Source organism: Lepidochelys olivacea (genome assembly GCF_965140295.1).
Source record: "Lepidochelys olivacea isolate rLepOli2 genome assembly, chromosome: 24".
Taxonomy (NCBI): Eukaryota; Metazoa; Chordata; order Testudines; family Cheloniidae; genus Lepidochelys; species Lepidochelys olivacea.
Genome location: NC_140434.1, coordinates 11,374,218 through 11,393,021, shown reverse-complemented (window position 1 = coordinate 11,393,021; position 18,804 = coordinate 11,374,218). Strand labels below are relative to the sequence as shown.

Sequence of the window (18,804 nt, the reverse complement as noted above, 5' to 3'; positions counted from 1 at the left end):
TAGCTTTTTGCTTCTGCCAGGCCCCAATCAGAGTAAGTACGGCTATTTCTGGGGCATTAGGCAGGTGGATTGTGAACAATGTCAGCTCAGTTCAGCCAAATGTTCATGGACTAGGGCTGATGCTGGCACCTAAACAGCTGTTAGGAGAGAATATCCTTCAGGTTCTGGTGACTGGGGCTAGAAAGGGGCTGGGTGTTTGGCCTGGATTAGAACCAGGTGAAAAGCTTCAGCTCCAGTTCCCTGACCCAGTAGTCTGTCAGGATGTTTGCTAGAAAGGGTCATGAATGTTCTGTGGTAAGTTAGTGCTTGGGGGTTAGTGCTCACACAATGGTACAGCCATGCACAGGAGCCAGGGGAGAGACACATCAGGATTCCAAAGGTGTGTGTTGTGCGGGGAGCAATGAGCAACCCTGAGAAGACCCCACTTCTTTCTTTCTTTCTTTCTTTCTTTCTTTCTTTCTTTCTTTCAGAACCTGCAGCGATCATGCTCTGGCAGCCCCCTAGTGATCCTACGGGATGTGCAGACTGTCCAGAAATCACCCTCTGCCTGTGGCTGGGGCCACAAACCTGAGACCATCCGCCTCATCACCAGGGACCTCATCCGTGATCTCGTGTAAGCCAGCACCTGAGCCTCTGCTTTGAGGTTGTGTTAGGGACCCCATGGGGCTGCATGCCTGTCCCATGAAAGTGCTACAGTGCTAGGCTAGCCCTTACTGTGTAGTCTCCTGTAGATGAAGCAAGTGGCAATCCCCTGGAATGTCTGGTCTGAGGTGTGAAGTGAGTTACGCACTGTGGAGGGGAATGACTCCTCCTGAGAGCCGGTCAGAGAGCACTGTTAGCACCCTGCTCTATAAAGTTCCCTTCCTCAGTGGCCACATTACAGGCCCCTCTTGTTCAGTCAATAGTATATGCAGGGCAGGAGCAGCACAGAGCACCTTCAAGACATAAGCAGTGATTGGTCAAACACTGTCCCATATGTCCCCCTATGTGTGAAAGGCAGCCTAAGTACAGAAAATAGTGCATTGTCAACATCCAGCAGACAGGGCTGTGGATTGCTCCAGGAATGTTTTCTAAGCAGGACTGAAATGTAAAAGAAGGGCCATGATTACTCATTAAAGAACCTGCAGCACTTTGCAAGAATAGGGCTATTGTCTGAATTGGTATTTGGCCAGGACAATTACTTTCTGCCTCCCTAAATTTTCCCTGCAGTTTTAACTTCATGCAGGCTTCTTCACCTCCTGGCTTGAACTGTTGTGTAATGTTACTGTGCATTGTTAAACAGCCATCACATCTCACTCCAGAGGTGGGTTCATTTTTGTGGTAGGTGAAATGATCCAAGGCACTCTGGTTAACGTTTTCAAAGGTGGCTACTGATGCTGAGCACTCCAATTTTTTGGGCACCCGGTTTGAGACCCCGGAGAGCTGACTTCTAGAGATGCTGAGCAGCCAGAGCGCCAACAGAAGTCAATGGGAGTGCCTGAAAATCAGGCCCAAGATGTCTCAGACTGGGCAACCAAACACCGAGGCACTTAGGTTAATGTCTCATTTGACAAGGTGGCTGTTTTGGATCCTGTGGGATGAAAGGTTCTGAGTACAGCAATGATATTATTATTATTACTATTAACCATTCTTTGAAGTGTTTCTGGAATCCTGTCTGCTGCTGCTCTCTTTGAAGAAATCGTTCAGCAGGTATCACTATTTATGTGGGTGGATGAAAGGCAACATATAATAATACTACTAATAATTATTAAATACTTAGCACGGAACATCTTCAAAGTGCCTTACACATTCTCTTCTATTCGAGTTCTTATACCGCGCCCATCACCATGGTATCTGAGTAATACACAGAGTCATTTATTTCTTAGAACTCCCCCAGGAACTAGACCCATATTATCCACATTTTACAACTGGGAAAATGGGGGCACAGTCAGCTTCCCCTAGGTCACGCAGTGAGTCAGCTGCAGAACCTGGACTAGAATTCAGTTGCTTCTGCTTCCTCATTCTGTTCTCATTACAGGAAACTACACTGCCTTCTATAAAGATATTAACCCTTTAAGGGTCATTTGTCAGCAATGTGTGCAGCATACTGGTGTTTTCTGTTTCCTGGTTAGGAGAGTGTCCTTATATTTTCCTGGTATCTTCTTTCCCTAGAGACTCAATACACTTTGAAATCTCAACAAACTGCCATACAAACTAGGCACAGGGATTACATCATCCATTTCTGAAATGCAAACATCACTGGGGTGGTGTTATGCTTATAAGAAGTACACGGAATCTTTTTCAGGGGAAAAGGCAATACGCCATGTTTATTGGATATACAACAATTAGCATATGCATTCAAATACACACACACACTGTCCTGCCAGTCAATGTTATAGTTACCAGTCCAGAGTCCAGATCAATCTAGTGGACAGCTAGGTTGATCATTGCATTTTTTTACTTATTTTAAAATGCTAAACCTACAACAAAGTGGTGATCCTAAAAGTCTGTCACTGCCTTGAAATTAGCTTCGGACACAAGATTTTGGCTAATGCATCTTTACCAATGGCACACTAGCCCATTCCTTTCTGCTTTCAGAAAGGGTGGCTGGCAGAATATGATTGAATCATACATCAATACATTTAATGCATGCTACATTATTATTTTTTATTTAAAATTATACAAAATACAAACACAAAATCCTACTACTACAGTGGAGGACAACAGCTGTTTGACAGTGCACAGCAGTGCTGACCTGCTGTTGAGGACAGGCAGTGAAGATGATCATGTCCCACTGAAACTGGTGAAAGCACCAGGATGACAGTTGAGCTGCTTTCACAAAAAGTTGGGAAATTCAAGTCCGACTCTGAAATGTTTTGAACTTCTTTTATCAGGGGCTAAATAGCTCCACACGTAGTGTTTTTGTGATTCCAGTCAAACTTATGGGGAGTCCACAGGAAATGACCTGTTGGCATCATGCTGTCACAGATGCACCTTGTGCTGTTCGGTACCATGTGCTTCTATCCAAACTCCATATGGATCAAATCCAGTCCCTGGAGGAAAGCTGGCCTATAGGCTTTGGCTTAGTCATGATTGTCTTTGTGCTGCCCCTCTCTCTCATGTGCATATATGGGATCTGCAGAGCAACATTCTGTAGATGCACTTGCAGGTCGATAAGCCATTTCAAGGCCTGCTCTGTGACATTGTGGATATCACCCAGTTCACCTTTGAATCCGTATTTGGAGTTCTGCATTATGATGTGTTTGATGGTTTCAATGTTTGCACTGGAGTCGCATGAAGGGGAGTCTTTGATTTTCTGCACTTACACAGTATCACTGAACATGTCTAAACACCGTCACTCTTGGAGTGAGGTCAGTTTGCCCAGCATGTGATAGCATCATGCTGCTCTCACTGGGGTTTGGGGATCTTCCTTCCCCACTAATCTGACAGTGCTTCTCCTGAAGCACCATTGCCTACTCCCCACACTAGACTATGCCCAGGCACTTTGGCCCATATACACAAAGGTCCAGATTTGGGTACCACGGCAGTTCACCAAATCCCTGCTCAGCTGCTCCCTAACCCTGTAGACACCTACATGTTCATTGTAAAAGTCCCCAAGGCACTTAAGTTTTTGCCTCGAGGCATGGATACTACTCCCATGGGGGTTTGGGTGTCTGCCTATTTCCTAATGTGATCCTCAAACCTATCCTGCCTGCAGGGCCTGCTCTGATCTGTGTGCTCTAAGAATGCCTAACTACACAAACTGGCCAGGGAGAGGGGACAAGGAGGAACTCCCCCATACCCTTCAGTGCAGCGATTATGAACCCACCTGGGTGTGGGAGACCCTGATTCAATTTCCCCCTTTGCCTGATGAGGAGAACAGATTTGAACAAGGGTTTCTCACCTCTCAGGTGAGTGCCCTAATCACAGGGCTATGGGGTGTTCTGGAGCCAGACTCTCCATATCTCCTGGTGAAGGTGTTCCACTTCGTATAAATAATGAAATAGGCATTGGGCCAAAGGCAGTGCCAGTGACTTTACACCCAAATCCCTCATGGTCCTTCCATGGATCCGGTAACCCTTATTGCAGGCAGCACCACAGGGTCTGTTCTCCACACAGGAAACCACCAGACATTGCCCAGGCTGATGTGGTTATGGGGAAGTGTGTGCGAAGTGTGGGGTAGGGAGAATCTATGTCAGTGACTCTGCTCTCTGTGCCCTGCTCACTTGTTCTGCCAGTGTTCCTGCAGAGGACCCATCAGGAGAATCCCTCATTATGAGCCCAGAGGATTTCCACCGCATTAAGACCGCATCCCGAGTACTGACCAAGGAGGAGCGTGAGGCCAGGATAGCAGCCCTCAAGGCAGAGAAGGAAGCTGTTATAGTATGTGTCTCCTGTTGCTTCCTTTTGTCAGCTGGTTTGTAGGCAGATTCCATGATGCTGTTTGAAATGGCCATGTAGGGTTGACTTGCTGGGGAAAGGCAGCCACCCCAGGCATTCGTGGTGTGCTGGGTCCAGCTGTTGCCTGCCAGAGGTCATTGGGCTAGACAGAGGGGGAGGGGGGTGTGACATTCCCCTCTGGTGTTGTCTGGACCATTGATCTGCTAGGCCGGTAAAGGCCACTCCCATCCTTGACTCTGGGAGCCAGCCTTACCCTGCTCTGCGGTGAGAACCCCACTCCTGGGCCGTTCATGCACAGCCTCTGGCATATCAGCTGCTCCCAGCTACTTGCAAGCGAATGATACTAGCCCATATCTAGACACAACCCTGGGAACCTCAGTCTTGCAGTGTCCAGTTATGCCCACTGGATGTTGCAAACTTATATAAGTTCATCAATTTAACAAAGAAATTAATATGTACCAGGCTTCTTATCCCAGTGGAGCCTCTGAGACTGCAAACCAAACACACTGCTTCAGGTAGGATAAACAGATTTATTAACTATAAAGATTGATTTTAAGTGATTATAAGTCAAAGCATAACAAGTCAGATTTGGTCAAATGAAATAAAAGCAAAACGCATTCTAAGCTGATCTGAACACTTTCAATGTCCTTAAAAACTTTGATGCTTCTCACCACAGGCTGGCTGGTTACTTTTCAGTCAGGTTCGCCCCTTTGATCAGCATTTCATCTGGACTTTGCTCCCCTCACCCCCTTCAGAGTCAGGTGCGCATTACCTCATTGCAGTCCCAAACTACCCAAAGGAAGGGGGTGATTGCCTCAAGGGTCTAACAGATTCTATCATTGCTGCCTAAGCCAGTGTCCATTGTTCCTGTGAGGCTGGGCTGGGGTTGTCCCATTTATGCCCTGACAAGGCGTGAACTGCCTCTGTTTTTGGAGACTTTTTGCATGGGCTTGCTTTAAGCCATGAGGATACATTTTCAGCCTCATAACTATGTCCTATGTCCCTCATACCTATGTATGAAATTATAACCTATAACCTTACTATAACATTACTGCAACAATTACTATAACATCACTATAACAACCATGCTCAGTGTATTAGGAGCTTTCCGAAGACACCCAACATGACAAACTTTGCATTGGATACCAAACAATCATTTTATAAAGATGAACATGGGGGTGTAGGGTGTTTCCCCAGGTTACAGAGCATCACACCTCCCCTGTTATTCAGTGATTAACCCTCTTGCAGTAAACTTTCTCGAAGGCAGTTTGTTATAGTTCTCTTGGCGTCCTGCCATTAAGGCCATGAGGCAGCATGCCTCAGTTTTCCCAGTCACACACAGCAAACCAGGAGGTTTTTTTTAAAATGGTTTCTCTGCTGTGATAAGCTTTAAACCTGTTTACAGGTATTAATTGAAAAGTAGCGTTATCATAAGGTTTAACATCTGTGTTGAAATTCTTATCCCCAAAACTTAACATTAATACCCAAATATTTATCACAGATGGGTGTTTACAAGTATCTTTATGATACCATGCCCTCTGTTCAGTTAGTGTAGTTTGAGGTTAGTTTGTTCATTACCCATGGTGTCCTTTGACTCTCTCCCATGTAATTAGTCACTGGCTTTTTTCCCTCCAGTGTTTCCCTTTGTGTGGGCTCTTAATTTAATCATGTTTCTGGCATTTTGGTATCTCAAGGTCTGGCAAGATAAGGGTCTAGGTCCTCGAAGGCCCTTTGGGGAGCTGTCTCCCAACCACAGGACTGTACATATGTAGGTAATAGAGCTCCCCTTTTGGGGTTACCCTGTGTTTCCCCCTCCCAGCACTGAGTCCTTCCCTGCCCCCGGGAGGGCTGTGATCTGTGCTCTCTGGGCTAGGTGTATTTACCCTTTGATCAGATTCAACCTTTCCCAGCAGCTTTCCCTTAACTGCTCTCTGTGTCTCACCAGCCTGGGGGAAAGCACCCCCACTTCGGTGAGTTGGGTCGTCTGTATTCTGGCAGACAACCACCTCGCAATTTCCTGGTCTCAACTCCTCTGTTGTTACAGGCGTTGGAGCTGCATCTTGATGTAAAGAGACACAGTTACTTTCCAAAAACTTATCAGGAATACAAGATGCATCCGATGAAGTGAGCTGTAGCTCACGAAAGCTTATGCTCAAATAAACTTGTTAGTCTCAAAGGTGCCACAAGTACTCCTTTTCTTATCAGGAATAGCATCCTGAAAAACTGGGACTTGGATTGGGATACCCTCCATCACCCCTGTCTCTGTCCCTGAGAAGTCAGCTGTGTGACTGCTCCCCTCCAGGAGGTCAGTGACACAGTTCCTTCTCAAAACCTGGGTCACAGGCTGAGTGCCTGGGTGCACAGATGCTGACCCAGCCATCCTCCTAGTGTCTTGGGCATCCTGCCCCAAGTGACTAGTGAGGAGACATTCCTTTACCCGCACTATTCCTTCCCCAGTTTCCTCCTCTGGGCCCCTTCCTTCAGCTGCAGAACTCTGTCAGCTAACAACTGGGACAGTTTCCTTAATCACTGACAGCACCTCTCCTGCCCCTGTGCCTGAGGACATGTTGCCTTCTGCTGGAAAGGAGCTAGTCTCAGCCTCTCCCATACTTGGAAGCACCCTGCTTCCCTGTGTTACAGAGTCACAGGAATCCTCACCCACCTCAGTGGTTTCTGAGATCTCCTGCCCCTTCTCTGGGCTCTCCTCTGGACACATTGCTCTCTGCTCCCTTGAGCTGGTTTTGCCTCTGGTTCAGCTGCGACCTGCTAGCAACTAACAACCTGAACAATTCTCTCTCTGGCAGGTATTACACTCCCATCCCTTCCTGATGTGGTGTTGCCTCCAGCTGCAGTGCAGGAGTTGGTCTCAACCACCCTCCCACCAGGAAGCACACTGCTTCCCCCAGCTGCAGAAGTATCAAGGAGACTCTTTCCCATTCTCTCAGCAGTTCCTGAGACCTTCCCCCTTCCCCTCACGGGTCCCAGCATAACACTCCCTCCTGCTACAGGCAAATACTTTAACCTGAGCTACACAGAAAAAAATCATTACCAAGGAGCAGGTCAAATAGGAGGTGTTCCATTACCCCCACAGTCAAAACACTTTCCAAACCAATGGATTTTAGCTAGTGGTATGAGGAATCTGCTTTCACGCACCCCCACAGTCTCTCCCATTTGGCCAGGCAACATAGTGGCCTTTAGGACCACACTCTACTTAAACAGAGAGATCTGGGCCCCTGTATCCCTCTGCTCCAAGTATTCCCTGCCATCAGTTTGGACAGACAGACTTAACATGCTCCATATCTGGTTCTGCAGAGACTAACCTCACAGAACAAGTATAATAGGTTTCCATTGCTTGGGGGGTTTCTGTGTTGAGGACAGCAGAACTAACATGAGCTATTGTTTGCCTGCTTCCTCCTAGCACAGGGCATCTATTGCTCAGGTGATCAGTGTAATTACACTGATCGCACCTTCTGGGCTCTTCTGCTTTTACAGGAGATTTGGGATGAGAGTTACCACTGCATGCATCCGATGAAGTGAGTTGTAGCTCACGAAAGCTTATGCTCAAATAAATTTTTTAGTCTCTAAGTTGCCACAAGTACTCCTTTTCTGTTTGCAGATAGAGACTAACATGGCTGCTACTCTGAAACCTGTCAGTAGAGGAATGTTTTTGGGTAAGAGACTGTTTAGGCTCCCAGCCCCCTTCTCTCTTCCCAGGGGCAAAATGGGATTCTCCCTTCCCACCAGTTTTAAACCCCTCTTTCTGGAGCCTGCCCTCAATAGACTTCTGAGTCTGCTCAAAGGCATCAGCAAAAAAAGCTCTCTCATCCACAGACTTGATATCTTTGTCCCATAGACACTGCTTCACATCAGCCTCACATATGCTTAGGAAATGCTCTTGAGCAGCAAGATCCAACATTCCCTCAAAACTTGCCACCTCCTTACCCCTCACCCATTTTCTCAACAAATCTTCCATTTTGCTTACATATTCCCCATTACTCATACCAATATCCCTTTTAAGATTCCTAAATTTAACTCTATGTTCCAGGGGTAATCTGAAAACTTTGCAAAACAGTATCTTTAAATTTACAATAGTCTAAAGCATCGTCAATAGGCATTCCATTGAATACATTTTCAGCTTTACCAGTTAATTTTGTAATCAGGGTAGGAACTCTTATCAAGGATTTCATGTATTACACACAGCCTTTTGAAGGTAGTCAGATATTCAGCAATATCATTGTCCTCACTGTATGCAGGACAGAAGTGTTCCCATTTGTGAATTTTTGGAGTGACGGGAGTCATTGAGGTCAGCTGGTTCTGGTTCTGCTTCTCTAGCAGGTCCAGTTGATGTTTTCACTCTCGCTCTCTTTCTTCCTGCTCTCTCTCTCTCTCTCTGTCTTGCATGGCCCTTCTGTGTGCAGCTTCTTCCCTGGCTGCCTCCTTTTCTTTTCTAAAGCATAACAAGTCAGATTTGGTCAAATGACATAAAAGCAAAACACATTCTAAGCTGATCTGAACACTTTCAGTGTCCTTAAAAACTTAGATGCTTCTCACCACAGGCTGGCTGGTTACTTTTCAGTCAGGCTCGCCCCTTTGATCAGCACTTCAGTTGGTGGTGGTGGTGTCTGCAGATGTAGGTGGAAGAGTGAGAATGAGCATGGAAAATGTCTCTCCCTTTTATCATGTCCTTTCTTCCCTCTTGGCTTCCTCCCTCCCCCCTTCAGAGTCAGGTGAGCATTACCTCATTGCAGTCCCAAAAATGCCCAAAGGAAGGGGGTGACTCCCTCACGGGTATAACAGATTCTTTTGTTGATGCGCAGGCCAGTGCCCTTTGTTCCTGTGAGGCTGGGCTGGGTTTGTCCCATGCATGCCCTGACGAGGCATGAACTGCCTCTCTGTTCTTGGAGAGTTTTTGCATGGGCTTGCTTTTAGCCATGAGGGTGCATTTTCAGCCTCATAACTATATACATGAAATTTTAACTGTCAAGGTTCCTTCCCCACTCTGAACTCTAGGGTACAGATGTGGGGACCTGCATGAAAGACCCCCTAAGCTTTTTCTTACAACTTAGGTTAAAAACTTCCACAGGGTACAAACTTTGCCTTGTCCTTGAACCCTATGCTGGCACCACCAAGCGTGTTAAACAAAGAACAGGGAAAGAGCCCACTTGGAAACGTCTTCCCCCCAAAATATCCCCCCCGTAACCTTATGTCATAAATATAAAGGGAAGGGTCACCACCGTTCTGTATACAGAACTATAAAATCCCTCCTGGTCAGAGGCAAAACGCTTTCACCTGTAAAGGGTTAAGAAGCTAAGATAACCTCGCTGGCAGCTGACCAAAATGACCAATGAGGAGACAGATACTTTCAAAGCTGGAGGGGGGGAACAAAGGGTCTGTCTGTCTGTCTGTGTGATGCTTTTGCCGGGAACAGAACAGGAATGGTGTATTAGAACTTGTTTATAAGTAATCTAGCTAGAAATGCGTTAGGTTTCCTTTTGTTTAAATGGCTGGTAAATAAGCTGTGCTGAATGGAATGTATATTCCTGTTTTTGTGTGTTTTTGTCACTTAAGGTTTTGCCTAGAAGGATTCTCTGTGTTTTGAATCTGATTACCCTGTAAGGTAGTTACCATCCTGATTTTACAGAGGTGATTCTTTTATTTTTTCTTTAATTAAAATTCTTCTTTTAAGATCCTGATTGCTTTTTCATTGTTCTTAAGATCCAAGGGTTTGGGTCTTTGTTCACCTATGCAAATTGGTGAGGATTTTTATCAAGCCTTCCCCAGGAAAGGGGGTGTAGGGCTTGGGGGGAAGATGTCTCCAAGTGTGCTCTTTCCCTGTTCTTTCTTTAACACGCTTGGTGGTGGCAGCATAAGGTTCAAGGACAAGGCAAAGTTTGTACCTTGTGGAAGTTTTTAACCTAAGCTGGTAAGAATAAGCTTAGGGGGTCTTTCATGCAGGTCCCCACATCTGTACCCTAGAGTTCAGAGTGGGGAAGGAACCTTGACACCTTACTATAACAACTATGCTCGGTGCATTATGAGCCTTGTGAAGACACCCAACATGACAAAGTTTGCATTGGATACCACACCATCATTTTAGAAAGATGAACGTGGGGGTGTAGGGTCTTCCCCCGAGGTACAGAGTGTCACAGTGGGGTGCAGACTGCAAGGAGGGGGTGGGGTTTGTGACCAGCCAGGCCCCAAATCATGTAGGGCTTTACAGAGGAAGCCCCTGGACAAGCTCATGTCTATGGGCCAGCGAACTGTTTATGCTGCTAACCCCAAACTGCTTCCCTGTCAGGGGAGAAGGGTCATTGTGCTCCAGAGTGACCTCTGGTGACTTCTAGCAATTGGCAGAGATCTGGAAAGAGCTCTCCACCCAAATGCTCCTAGCAGCAGAGACGTGGAACTTGTACCCTACACTGGGACCCAAGGGAGCAAGCCCAGGCTCTGATGGAGGGGTGTAGGGATCAGCCAGTCCCCACAGTTCATATCCCAGTGAGAATCCTCACCCCCTGTGGGGTGGGGAGACAGCAGTGCTACAATCTCAGGAAGTTCTGGCAGTGGAGAGAGTGGCTCATTTAATGGGCTTGGGTGGTTGCTACCAAACTCAGGGATCCCATGCAGGAAGGAGCCTTCTGTACAAAGCCGCTGGCTCATGAACACAGGATGAGGGGGTATATCACAGAGCCCATGGTTCCAGGCAGCTCTCCTGTCTCGGAGACGATAGGATTCGTGCGTCTTCCTCAGCACTGCTGCCTCCCTGAAGCACCCCCCAGGCAGGCCCAGCACTCCCCACAGTTCAGGTCAACCCCACCCAGATATGGTGTCATGGTGGTGCTGGCCCAGACGAATCTGGCTTGTGACAGCACTCTGGAGCGAGGGTCAGCCAGTCTCTTCAGCGCCAGGAATGTGGTGTGGGGATCCCTCTGTCAGCAGCCTGCCTTTCCCCTCCAGGCTGGGGTGAATGAGCGCAAGAACGTCATGAAGCTGAAGGGGATAGTGCAGAAGAAAAAGGAGAAGCTGAGTGACCTGGAGGAGGAGGCCAAGGAACGAGCCCAGTACCTGCTGCAGCGGGCCAACAGGATGCGCATGGAGCAGGAGGACGAGGTCAAGGAGCTCAGCGAGGTGGGGTCCCGGGCTCTCTGCTCTGCAGTCTGCCCCTCTCCCCAATAACTAGGCCCTTCTGTGAAGCAGGTCAGTGCGGTACCCACTGACCCATGGCACTCAGAGCCAGGTTTATCCAAAGCAGGGCAAGCTCAGCCTTTCCCTGGAGGGACCCTGTACAGGGAGAGGGAAGCTGAGTCTTCTTGGCCCCTGTGCGATAGCTGTCAGTGAAGGTGCCTGCTGTGATGGTGCAGATCATGACTTGTCTACGAGGAGTGGGACCAAGACTCATTCCACATGGTACCACTGGCCAGCCATCTGATAGCAAGGACTTACGGTCACTACTGACCTGGGCTGGATATGAACTGGTTACCTGTGGGGGGGAAGCTCTTTGGGTCATTACCAGCCTCCTGTGCCATGCAGTCCTTGCTGTACTCAGATGTGAGGAAACCTGGGTGCAGAAAAGTTAAGTGACCTGCCCGAGGGCACACGGTGAGTCAGTGGTATAGCTGAGAATAGAGCTAATTCTTTGCTCTAACCACTAGATAGATCATGGTCTGTTTCTTTCTCCTTGAACTGTCTCTCCCTTCTCCTCCCCCGTGTGCAAGGTTGAGCCAGTGTGGTTCTTTGTCATAGAATATCAGGGTTGGAAGGGACCTCAGGAGGTCATCTGTCCAACCCCCTGCTCAAAGCAGGACCAATCCCCAACTAAATCATCCCAGCCAGGGCTTTGTCAAGCCTGACCTTAAAAACTTCTAAGGAAGGAGATTCTACCACCTCCCTAGGTAACGCATTCCAGTGTTTCACCACCCTCCTAGTGAAAAAGTTTTTCCTAATATCCAACCTAAACCTCCCCCACTGCAACTTGAGACCATTACTCCTTGTCCTGTCCTCTTCTACCACTGAGAATAGTCTAGAACCATCCTCTCTGGAACCACCTCTCAGGTAGTTGAAAGCAGCTATCAAATCTCCCCTCATTCTTCTCTTCTGCAGACTAAACAATCCCAGTTCCCTCAGCCTCTCCTCATAAGTCATGTGTTCCAGACCCCTAATCATTTTTGTTGCCCTTCGCTGGATTCTCTCCAATTTCTCCACATCCTTCTTGTAGTGTGGGGCCCAAAACTCGACACAGTACACCAGATGAGGCCTCACCAATGTCGAATAGAGGGGGACGATCACGTCCCTCGATCTGCTCGCTATGCCCCTACTTATACATCCCAAAATGCCATTGCCCTTCTTGGTAAGAAGGGCACACTGCTGACTCATATCCAGCTTCTCGTCCACTGTCACCCCTATGTCCCCACAGATGATCCTGAACGCAAAGTGCCAGGCGATCCGCGATGCACAGATGCTGGAGAAACAGCTGATTGAGAAGGAGCTGGAGGAGGAGGAGAAGCGCCTGGACCAGATGATGGAGGTGGAGAGGCAGAAAGCCACCAAGATGCAGGAGGAGCTGGAGCAGAAGAGGAAGGAGGAGCAGATCAGGTGAGCAGGAATGCCCCTCCCCCAGCACTGGGCAGAGCTAGTCATAGTGCAGCCCTTCTCCCAGCACTTCCCACTTCCAGTGCAAGGTGACAGGCACCCAGGGATACCTGCCTGTGTGGCCATGGGGCATGGCCAGCATAGCAGCCCTCAAGGCAGGTTTTGCAGACATTTGTGCCGGGGACAATATGATGGGCCACTCATGTCTCCCTGCCAGAGACATTGTTGTGTCCTGTTCTCAGAGGGAGGCAACATATCATCAAGCAGATAGAGAAGAACCAAGAGGAGAGGGCTATGAAGGCGGAGCAGCGGGATCAGGAGGCCCAGGAGATGCTGGATTATCTGGAGCAAATGCAGATGGAAGACCTGAGGGTAAGAGAGATATATGTAAGGTGAGGTGTCAGAGATTGATTCTGAGCCCGTCCAACCACTCTTCTCTTGCTCCCAGCGGTGTAAGTGAGGAGGAGCTCTGCTGCCAACCCAGCGCATGTGAGAGGAGACTCAGACTCCGGCTCTCTAGTATCCCCTGGGGCCCGGGGAAGGGGCAGCCCAGAGCTAGTTAATCTCCTCACGGTTGAGGACTATGGGAAGCAGACAAGGAGCCCACTTGGAAAGTGAGCAATTGGAAAGTGGGCTCTTCAACCCCAGCCCAGTAGCTGGCCCCTCTGTCCCTCCTGGTGCATGGTACCAGGAAGGCTCCAGGCAAATGCCAAAGCAAGAATGGGCCGGGGCTGGGGCCATCTTCCTGGGGTCCCTCTCTCATGGCCACCTTGTCTTGTACCTTTCTCAGGACATGGAGCACAGACATGAGCAGAAGATGAAAATTCAGGCTGAGATTAAACGTATCAATGATGAAAACCAGCAGCGTAAGGAGGAGCAGCTGGCACAGGAGAGGATGGCTGACCAGCGGGTGCTGCAGTACCAGAAGCAGAAAATAGTATGTTCTGTGGGCAGGGGGACAAGAGACCAGGTGGCATTCCTGCCCAGTAAATTGAGCTGCATGTCACCATGAAGGTTCTGCTCTAGTTTAGCCAGGAGTTCTGGGCCTGGTGCAGAAATTACTGGGTGAGGTTCTCTGGCCTGTGCTATGCAGGACTTGAGACTAGATCATCATAATGGTTCCTTCTGGCATTAACATCTGTGAATCTGTCAGCGAGATCCATCTGTGCTGATGGATGTCCATATCCCACAGGCAGAGACACACATCTGTATGTACCACGTTTTCTGCTCGTGAGCATTGTTCAGCTGAGAACAGAGGGAGCATGTCTGGAGAGCTAGATGCTGGCCCCTGTAAGGAGTCCAGACAAGAAGGGGAACAATTTACTAAGGGTCGTGGTGGATTCTCCATCACTGACGAGTCTGGATGTGTAGCTAAATATCTGTGTTAGGAATTATTTGGGGGAAGTTCTCTGGCCAGTGTTATACAGGGGGTCAGAGATGTGTGTGTGAGCAAAAGACAGAGACGCTGGGTGTGTATTATGCTGTGCACTCGCACGGGTTGGCGACGGGGAAGGGTTACTGTTAACAGCCCGGGTGCAGTTCATTGACCCGGCGCTGTTTGCCTGGCCCAGGCACGGGAAGCAGAGTTCGAGGCTGAACAGGAGAAGATCCGTCGGGAGAAGGAGATGGAGACGGCACGTCTAAGGGCGATGCAGGAAAAGGCCCAGGATTACCAAGCAGAGCAGGTAACATGCTCGCAAAGCCTGCCCCCATGCCAGTCCGTCTCCCTCCCTACCTCTCTCTCCCCTGCTTCCATCCCATCCCAGCCATGTCAAAACCTCAAGAAACCCAATGGGAGTAGCAGGGGAATGGTTCCTCTTGCCAGGCCAGTCCCTAGAGCCCTAGTGGTGAAGGGGGCATGGGTGGGCGGCACCCCATGGCCAGGACACCTGGTCAGAGTGCATTACATCTGCACGCTCCAGAGCCAGTGGGCGGAGGGGCCAAGCAAGGGGCCAGGGGAGATGCTGCATTCTCTTAACAGACTTGCATTGAGCAGCATGTTCCCCAGCCCCAAGGAATTAGCAGCTTCCCTTCACACAGAATGTCTGTCCCCCTTGCTGGAGCTGGCAAGGGGCTAGCAAGGGCAGCTGGGACAGAGATAAGATGGAGAAGCTGGAGCTTCTCTTCTCTGCTGGCTGTCCTGCCAGGAGCCCATCACTCAGCCCATGCTGCTGCGAGGAGGGGGAATATTTCAGTGAAACGCACTGAGAAATGGACCTTGTTAAACCAGTTGTGTTGCCCTGTTGAGGCACTGTGGTGTAGAGCAGCCTTCCCTTCCCCTGCCCTGGGAGGAGGTCTCACCCCATCCCTCGCCTTGGCAAGGGACCAGGAATGATGCTGCTGCCTCACATACCTCTTGGGGGTCTCACAGCAAAGCAAGGGAGACATGAGAAACCTGTGTCCACAGGTCTGTAACCTAGCTGAGAAAGCTCTGCTCTTTGTCCTGGAGAGGCAACCTCAGGAGCACAGCCAGGCCTTGCTGCCATAATGGGGTAGGAGGCAGGTTTCTCAGGTGGCCCCAGCCCACAGCTCTGGAGATCCTATCAGCCCCTCAGTGGACCCACTAGAACCTGTGTTATGCGCTCCCAGCAGCCTGCCTTGCTCAGGAGGTGCCTGCAGCGTCCTATAGATCAGGGATAGACTATTTTTTGTCAAGGTACAGTCCAGATCCACACTCCAGAGAAAATTTTAAAAAAACCACACACAACAACGATAATAAGTCAGAAAAAAAATTTCAGGGTCTGTTCAAAAGCATCTGGCAGTCCGGATTTGGCCCACAGTCCGCGTATTGACTACCCCTGCTATAGATGATCACTGGCTCTGAAGGACCATGAGGACCCTGAGGCTGTGAGCTGGGTGCCAGCATAACTCAGATGGCACCAGCACATTGTTCTGTATCTTTCTTCTCTCCGTTCAGCTCAGATCCCAAGTCTAACAAGGTTTCTGTAACGTCCAGCACCACTGGCTCTGCCCATGCTCAGCCACTCTGGCTGGGTCCATCCTGCATCACTAGTAGGAGCATACACATAGCTGGATGCTGTGCTGTGGGGCAAGAGGCAGGACAGAATCCAGCTGTTTCCTCTGTAACCCAGACAAAGGGAGCCCAAGGTCCTGAGCAGCAACAGGGGCTGTCTGTCCTGGGCCCCGCATCAGGTGTGTGGGGCTAGGGTCCTTGCTCTGCTCACAGTGGGAGTCAGTGCTCTCCCTTCCTGGCAGGATGCGCTGCGGGCCAAGCGGAACCAAGAGGCCACCGAGCGAGAGTTGCGCCAGAAGGAGAAGGAAGCTGCGCAGAGGAAGGCAGAGACTGAGGCCATGCTGAAGAGGAGCCGGCTGGAGCAGATAGCCTACAAGGAGCATAGCCTGGCTGTGCAGGTGCAGCGGGACCGCAAGGAGTTCGAGAGGATCCTCAGGTAGCACAGGTGGCGCTGGTGGGGTCACTGATGTAGTAACTGAGGCCCAGCCCCGGAGAGCCAGGTAGTTCAGGGACCAAGTTCCCAGTGATGTTGTGAAGCACCCCTGGTTGTGCACCTTCCCTCTGCCCTGTCCAGTGCTGAAGGGACTGGGGGCTGATCTCCTGCCCCCTCAGCACCAGGGGTTCCTTCAGAGGCTTTTCACACCATTAATTTTCTTTATATGGACAATGGTTTTATGGATCTTTGATCACATGATCAGAAAATTCTACCCAGCATGCACTGTGTCATTTCTGCCCCTCCAGCTTTGAGCAGCATAGTGGGAAGCAGGGTTCTGTAGAAAATCTCCCTCTGTATGTCAGGCTCACGCTGCTCTCTGTGCCCACCCAGCTCCCAGGCTGAGCAGCCATCAGCCAAAACACTGGGCCTGAGCTGCCTGCTCAGACTGCAATCTGCCTTGGACTGCACGGGGAGCCTGCCCATTACAGATCTGCCTGGGGAGCCCAGCTTCCCCCATGAAGCCATGGTGGGGAGGACACAGCCTGGGCAGTCAGCAGCAGGAACAAGGAAATCCTTGTCTGCATGGGAGGGTGTGTAGCATGAGAGTGGGGAAATGAAACCGGAATGCATCGGGAGGAACCTATGGCTGCAGCATGGGCCAGAGCCTTGGACAGAGGGTTATTTGCCTTTCCAGCGCTGCTGCTGGGGCAGGCGGCAGTTCAAGCACAAGGGTCATGCAGCCCAATGTCTCCCTGCAGAGCCCAGCGGGATCAGATTGAGAAGGAACGGAAGGAGCAGGAGCGACGCGCAGCCCTGCAGGTGACGCACGCCGACCAGGTGCGACGCCAAGTGCGTGAGCATCAGCAGAAGCAGGTGCAGGAGAGAATTGCTACCTTCGAGGAGGGCAAGCGGCTGAAGGAAGAGGCACGCCAGCGCAGTGAGCGTATCAGCGAGATCAAGAGGAAGAAGATAGAGGAGCTCAGGTGAGGTTGCAGGGCCAAGCAGGAGGCCTGTGCCTTGGGAGTCTGGGCTCGGCTGGGCATGATATCAGCCCATTCCAAGTGCTGGGAAAGGCCATGGGAAGGGCTTAGAGGGTCACTGCTCATGCAGCACAGTCCAGCAGGATACCCCGTTACATTTTGGGGTGTAATCCAGACCAGTAAGGGGTTGTGCCCTGTAACCCTGAGTGCTGTAAATGTTCTGCTGCTATAGTTCACAGCTCAGATACCAACAGCCAGCAGACAGGCATGCGATATCTTGAGTGTCTGTGTGCTGTGCAGCCCTGGGTCAGCACTTCTGACTTCAGCAGCCTGTCACAACATAACAGTCCCACCCTGCCGTCCACCAACTTTGGTTACACCTGGGAGGACGACCCTGTAGCAAACCGCCAACTCACTGGTACAGCACCTCCTGCTGGTTGTCTTGGGAATTAGCGCTTTAGCATACAGAGCGCCTCCTACTGGCCAGTGTCTTGCCTGCCGCTGGCCCCTGTTTCCCTCCAGATCCCGGTGCCCTTTGCCCTGGGGTTCTGCCCCTGCAGTACCCCCACACTCTGGGTCTCCCCTCCCAGTGGAAGCCCCAACCCTCTCACTCACCTTGCCTCAGTGACTACTGCCAGTCATCATTTAGCCCCCGCTTACTGGGGCTAACTGCAGTCTGTCATGGCCACTCATCATTGGCAAGGAGATTGGACCAGCTGCCTCTGCCTGTCTCTGGTCTGCACCTCCCAGCCCCTGCATAGGCCGTTGCCAGGCTGGAGCTTTCCCCCAGCTCCGCTCCAGGTACCCTTTTTCCCTGACAGCTAGGTCCTTCTCTTGCCATAGCTAGAGAGAGACTAACCCAGCTCCTCCCTGAGCCCTTATAACAGGTCCAGCTGTGGCCTGATTGGGGCGTGGCCCCAGCTGTGGCTGCTTCCCCAATCAGCCTAGCCTTTTCTCTCAGGAGCGGGGTAACTGCCCCGCTACAGACCCCAACACCCTTCCAGTCCTGAATTTCCCCAAAACCATCTGCCTTGAAGCATCCAGCCCTGTCCTGGATCACTCAGAGAAATCAGGGTCGTTTATTCCTTTGAAGAGACAGTACCCAGCAGCTTGCCCTATTAATTGGAGTTAACAATTCCTTCAATTCAGACACAGCACTGGGTTGGTTTAGATTAAAATAAAACCAGTTTATTAGCAACAGGGCACAGGTTAAGTGATGCCAAGTAAAATATATAAAGGGGGAGATGGTTTCAAGAAATCAAAGTGAAAACCCGTATTTAAAAGACTGAAACTTTATCTAGCAAGGCACTGTGTTTTGCTTAAGATGGTGTCACTGACCAGTTACTCATGGTCCAGCATGGCTGACTGTCCTTCAGTCAGGACCATCACAGAAATACAGGGCACTGGTTCCCTTGTCTCCATGGTGAAGGATAATAACTCAGTGGTTC

General features: G+C 50.0%; 1 protein-coding gene and 1 long non-coding RNA gene across 4 annotated transcripts in view; one reads left to right on the top strand and one right to left on the bottom strand.

Annotated features, from left to right (window-relative positions):
- CFAP45 (cilia and flagella associated protein 45) overlaps positions 1 to 18,804 on the top strand; it is a 62,023-nt gene that overhangs the window by 9,467 nt on the left and 33,752 nt on the right. For 2 of the 3 annotated variants that reach the window (XM_084614059.1, XM_084614058.1), the window contains exons 3-11: positions 471 to 613; positions 4,218 to 4,362; positions 11,335 to 11,505; positions 12,791 to 12,969; positions 13,209 to 13,338; positions 13,757 to 13,903; positions 14,538 to 14,651; positions 16,183 to 16,376; positions 17,135 to 17,359. In XM_084614059.1, the coding sequence (XP_084470185.1) occupies positions 471 to 613; positions 4,218 to 4,362; positions 11,335 to 11,505; positions 12,791 to 12,969; positions 13,209 to 13,338; positions 13,757 to 13,903; positions 14,538 to 14,651; positions 16,183 to 16,376; positions 17,135 to 17,359 (1,448 nt within the window). The remainder of the gene's footprint in view (positions 1 to 470; positions 614 to 4,217; positions 4,363 to 11,334; positions 11,506 to 12,790; positions 12,970 to 13,208; positions 13,339 to 13,756; positions 13,904 to 14,537; positions 14,652 to 16,182; positions 16,377 to 17,134; positions 17,360 to 18,804) is intronic. The other variant, XM_084614060.1, reaches the window with a different exon arrangement.
- On the bottom strand, positions 4,891 to 10,015 carry LOC311512721. The gene is made up of 2 exons (XR_014709544.1): positions 8,932 to 10,015; positions 4,891 to 8,827 (listed from the first exon to the last, which is right to left on the bottom strand). It is a non-coding gene; the product is annotated as an uncharacterized lncRNA (long non-coding RNA).